General features: G+C 44.1%; 1 protein-coding gene across 1 annotated transcript in view; it reads left to right on the forward strand.

Annotated features, from left to right (window-relative positions):
• MMS19 (MMS19 cytosolic iron-sulfur assembly component) overlaps positions 1-3363 on the forward strand; it is a 466622-nt gene extending 463259 nt beyond the window's left edge. The window contains exons 30-31 of the mRNA XM_078643578.1: positions 1154-1254; positions 2795-3363. Coding sequence (XP_078499704.1) covers positions 1154-1254; positions 2795-2822 — 129 coding nt within the window. The 3' untranslated portion in view covers positions 2823-3363. The remainder of the gene's footprint in view (positions 1-1153; positions 1255-2794) is intronic.
• Positions 3364-6000: the final 2637 nt, after the last annotated feature.

A 6000-nucleotide genomic window follows, 5' to 3' on the forward strand; every position in this document is an offset into this window, starting at 1 on the left:
GTGCACCACACCTACCTTTTTTCCAAAACACTACATACCATATACAATACTCTTAGCAATATTTGTCCATGATGTGGAGGGATGAAGGCAGACTTGATCCACATGGCTTGATCCTGTGTGACACTGACACCCTATTGGCAAGCGGTGCTGAGAAATGGTAATAGAGCCACTGCGTGGAATACACAGCTCACAGTGAAGCAGATTCTGATATTTCTGGCCCACTCATAAAAAATTTGTAGAAAATGTGGCTTAGTTGGTCTGCTGTCAGCAGAACACCGCACAGCTATTAAATGGTTAGGATCGGATCCTCCGAGACACCCAGACTGGCTCAAGGATGTCTCCAAATGGGTGACCACGGGGGAGATACACATGAAACATTGCCATAAGGATGACAAACTAGAGGACGACCTAAGAGCCGGGCGGCAATACTCCCTGATTTGAAAGAACCCACAGGCGCTACCCCTCTGGAGGGAATAGCGGATTGATGATCCCGGGGGGCCCTTTATCATCATCAGGGGAAGGGGTGGACCCGGTTGTAAATCACACTTCACCTGACACTACTTCATGATCATTTCACATAAGACTATTCCTTACTACTCATTAGGAGACCAGATATGAGAGCAGCGGGGGGGGGGGGGGGGGGGGGGGGGTTCTGTTGTTCTGGTGATATTGAAGATAACAATATGATGTTGGATTGTGTACCAATAATATGCATCTTATATCCTACGAAGCTCCAATAAAGATCATTTAAAAACTTGCTGTGCAGCCTGAAAAGTTACCAAGCTGCCTTACACCTGAATAAGACCACCACTGACTGCGATGATGCTTAGCATGAGTAGTATTTTGTAAGGCCGAGACCATAGAATGTTGTGTTTACTGTCTAGTATGTCTTCCCAGACAACATGTGTAAAATGGAGCTTCTGTAATGAGAATCGTTGCAAAAGCATTCAAAGCACCCACATAAATGATAATAGCTAATTGGTTTCACTTGAATCAGATGTGGTTTTCAGTGTATTTGGAAATACCAAGAATATCCGTGTGTACCTGCACTGCCTACATACATGCATTCTGTTGCTTTGGAAAGTTTAACTGCATTTATCTGCTTTTTCAGTTGCCACCACCTTTGATTGTGCTTCTGCTTTATTGTCTTTAGCTCCTGCCCTATAAGCAACAAGTGATTCGTGCCTTGGCCAAACCCCTGGATGACAAGAAGAGGCTAGTGAGAAAGGTGGCAGTTGCTGCACGGGGTGATTGGTGAGCTCTTCGTTTCTACTATGGCCTTTTTTCTAAAACAGTAATAACAGGAATTGAGTTTTCTAAATCTACATGTCTAAGGCACACATTTCTACCGAAATCTACCTGTCATGTAGAGAAATCAACTTGCCCTACCTACTTTCTTATCAATTGTGTGGGGGGGATTAGAAACATTATAATACACATGTGTTTACTTTGAAAGGGAAAAAAAGGAATGTTCTGTTTCAATGCTAAAGTGAACACCTCTTTTACTGGGCAAAGTATACACCCAACAAGTATTCACAAAAAAGCTCTTGAATTGGTAGCTTCAGGTATTTGCAGATTGGTCATCTCACAAAGCAAGCTGCAATCCATTTGCTCTTAAAGTTCAAGGTTACTAGCTTCATGCTTGTACAAAACAAGTACACTCTATGCATGTGACTAAAGGGATTTCTAAGAGTATAGTATTTACTAGAGTGATTAACTATGATTTTTCTCTGGTAACCAAACTCATGGGCCCACTTGTAAGCTTCACCTTATACCACTAGTTCCTCTATATTTGTCTATGATAACGACTGCATGTTGATCATCTCTCTTTAGCTGATGTTCACTTTGCAGCAAATTCCACCTCCAGAGTATTTCGTTTGCTTGTAGTGAGAATATTAGCCACACACACAAGACCAGACCATGCCTAAATTATACCTGAAATGCAGATCAGTTAAATTTTAGTGCCAGTGCTTTTCCCATCTGACTAGTTATACGTTTGAGATCTCAAACAGGACAGAGGAAGAATTGCACTGGATTTGTTTAAACTATCAGAAATGCCGGAGAGGGACAAGTGGTGGCAGCTTCCAGTGGGTTTTATTAAACATTGCTGTTCATCTACACTTAATTACTCTGTAGAATGTTGAGGAGCTTAAAAACACACAGTACTGACGGGAACACACACACGAAATGCATCATGTGGGGGACCCCCTCTGCCTCCCCCCCCCCCGCGCCCCATCATACGTGGCACCTCTCACCCCCCCCTTCTTTCTTATCTTTTGCTCTCCCTCTTTCTTCCTCTTTCGCTTTCTCTTCCGTTTCTATAAATTGACAGAATAGTTATACTTGATTGGAGATGGTTGATTTGTAATATACACCAGCTGTTCAATGTAAAAGCCAATCTTTCTCTTTACCCCCTATTTTTTATTTAATACGCAACATGCAAATTTGCTGGATATTCCAAAGCACCCCTGGAGCTCTGCCAGAGAACGGCACAGTTGCAACCCTCCTCATAGCGTCTTATTTCTTTACTTTAAAATGTTGTTGACGTAATGTGATGGTTTGATTATGATTTAATGAAACAGATTTGAAACAAAAACACACAGTACTAATTCAAACAAGCAAGCTGATTTTTTTGCCTGTTTCACTTTTTTGTCTGGAGGAGAAGCTGGTAAGTTAGTTTGTAGATATAAGAGGGCAACAGATTGTGTTGGGCAATGAAAACACTTGTAAGCCCTATAAATGACCACAACTTAAATAAGAAAAACCCAACAATAACTTATCTTATATGTTTCAGGTTTCTCTTGGGAAGCCCGGGCAGCTGAGCTACATCTCAACACTAAATCCAGCAGCACTTATGGAGACAATCTTACCAGGAAGCCAATATTCTGCTGAGCATTAGCAATGTTATGGACCAAGATCACCAACTGTGCCCTGAGTTTGTAAAGAGATAAAGCAGTAGGCTTGGTAGACAACTGAAGAGAAAGGCATGTGTATGTCACTGTGCGTGATCACTGGTCGTATGAACTCCGTTCTCTCGTCACATTTAGAAGAACAGAATGGACCAGAACGTCTTGAGCAATACTTAATTGTCTGGTTGAAAATATTCTGCTTGGCTTTTAAAGGAACCACATTGGTGAAGACTGAAGTCTATTCAGTGGATTTTGGAATTACACTAGTTTACTATAGGTGGACATACTCTCATTCTAACCCATGCTTGTGAAGGAGTTGATGTTACTTGGCCATGCAGTTACAATTCCTTTACTCAACATAGAAGGGGGGACACATAATTTGTACATTGTTGTGTTTATCTCTGTGGACATTGAAGATTAAACACCCCTGAAAATATATACATTTTAAAAAATATATATGCTTTGCGCTTGAAATGTTCTCTTGCATTAACTGGGATTGTGCAACTATACCATCCTGGGTGGATTCTTGCACCACAAAGCCTTTCAGTCTGTGGTCATTTCTCCTGTCCCAGCACCTAGTATGCTAATTGTTCAACACTTCTTTTTCTCTTGGGATTGCGGTATGGTTTGAAAATCATTCCATAATTTATTAGAGAATTATCAATAGGTCTAGGCATGTGAGCTGTAGATCACCTGCTGTGCATAGTCTGCCATCTAGTGTTGGGTCCGGATGTTTGCACTTTGTTTTTGTTTGAAGAAGTCTTTTCCAGTCACGAGGTAGGTGACTCCTCCTTTCAGTGATAGTGCGCATGGGCATCAACTCCATTGTTAGATTGTTTTTTTTCTGCCTTCGGATGTGAATTGCTGCGTTCCGGTTCCGCACCGTTTCTCGGGTTCCCTTCGACATGCAATCCACTACTGTTGACAGTATGGTTTCTCGACCGCGTTCCCCATTCTCCACGTATCGTTTCGACTTAAAGATCATTGATCGGAAAACTCGTGGAGGGCCTTTGGGCCTACCCGCACCGGGCTCGATAGCTGTCGATGGAACAGACTACATTGAAGCTCTGTCCCAGATGTCGTGCCAAGTTTCCGTGCACCGACCTGCACAAAGTGTGCAATCTGTTTGTCCCTGGAACACGACGAGAAAGACTGCGATGCGTGCCGATCGTTCCAATCAAAGAAGACGCTTCGTGACCGTCGGGCTCGACGTCACGAGATGAAACACCAAGGCGGCTCTGTACCGGACATCTTCAGCGAAGATTCCGATGAGAAGAAACACCCTCAAGGAGCTGAGGAAGAGGAACATGTCTCTGAGGCTGGATCCGACATGGAAGAAGAGGAGCAAGTTACATCGGGTCAGCATACTGTGAGTACAGAAACCCCCTTGCCCCAACAACCAAAGACAAAAAGGTCCCGGTCCTTCCTCTGCCTGCAGGCCAGGTCGGCACCGAGAAAAAGTTTGGAGCACCTCGCCCGCGGGCCCGGCGCCGAAACACAAAGAAAAGCCTTCCGGCTCGAGTCTGCCCCATGCAGGCCCCGAGCCGAAATTCTCGGCGTCGAAATCCAAGCACATCTTGGTCCACGTTTCTTCTTTGTCGAAGCCTAAATCTTCGGTACCGAAGAGTTCAGAGCCAAAACTTTCGACACCGAAAACTGCAAGTAAAGATGAAAAGACTCCGACAAAAGAGCCTCGGTCCTATGTTACACCTTCGGATAGGAAACAAAAATAACTTGTTATTAACCCAGATACTCGACATATTCATGCCAAATTGCCTGAAAAAATGAATTTGGGCCAACAAGATGAGCACCACATGCCCCTGAAGGAAAGGAATGTAGGTACAAACACTTCACCACCTTATGTGCCACCTCCTTCACCTACTAATCCTCAGTTACTCATCACACCCACTAATTCACCACTATCACCTGACCCACAGGATGAAGGAGATGGAGATGAGGATAGGCCACAAGATGTTGACCCATGGGAGGATTATGATACTGATCCACACAAAGACCTAACTTATACCCATCCAGGCCACCACCACATGACGACAATATAGGCTACATTGAGCTTCTTAATAGGGCTGCTCATTACCATGGGGTGGAACTTCATAAGGAGGCTTTAGAGGAGGACTTCTTGTTTGAAACCTTAAGCTCCACTCAGAAAACTACACATACACTACCAATGCTTAAGGGGATGCTTAAGCATGCAGATGAGGTTTTTAAAGATCCTGTAAGGGCAAGAATCATCACGCCCAGGGTTGAGAAGAAATATAAGCCAGCACCTACTGACCCTGCCTACATCAAAGGTCAGCTGCCCTTAGACTCTCTTGTGGTTTCTAATGCTCGCAAGAGAGCTAACTCACAGACCACAGGTGAGGCCCCTCTTCCTGATAAGAAGTCCAAGTTAATTGATGCCTCTGGCAAAAGGGTCGCCTCGCATGCAGCTAATCACTGGTGCATTGCTAATACTCAGGCTTTGCTTGCTAGATATGATAGGGCTCATTACGATGAGCTAGAAAAACATATGCAATTTCTGCCTGATGAGCACAAATCTAAGGCAAATGATCTTATCCAGGAGGGCAAACTTATCACCAATACCTCCATCAAGTGCGCATTAGATGCAGCAGACACAACAGCGTGCGCAGCAGACACCAGCACTTACTGCTACGTAGACAAGCCTGGTTGAGAATTTCAGATTTCAAACGTGAGGTACAGGCCTCCATTCTTAATCAGCCTTTTGATAAGGAACACCTCTTTGGTCCAGCAGTGGAGACCTTGCTGGAAAAAATGAAGAAGGATACTGATGTCGCAAAGTCCATTGAGGCTTTAAAGTTACCTGCGAGTAGGGGTTCCTTTCAGTTCTCCTTTTACAGGGATGGCTCCAAAAATATTACCACAGAAAATCCCTCCTCCTCTTACAAGGCAACAACCAATCGCCCTCCTCAAGAGGCTATTTTAGAAGAGGCTTTAGAGGAAACAATGGTAAGGGAAGAGGGAGAAGGAACTCCACACGCACGTCCCCTGCAAATAACAAACAGTGACTTCCTTCCGCTACCCCCTATCATTCCACTCCTGTAGGGGGGACGTC

Source organism: Lissotriton helveticus, chromosome 5_1, assembly GCF_964261635.1.
Source record: "Lissotriton helveticus chromosome 5_1, aLisHel1.1, whole genome shotgun sequence".
Taxonomy (NCBI): Eukaryota; Metazoa; Chordata; class Amphibia; order Caudata; family Salamandridae; genus Lissotriton; species Lissotriton helveticus.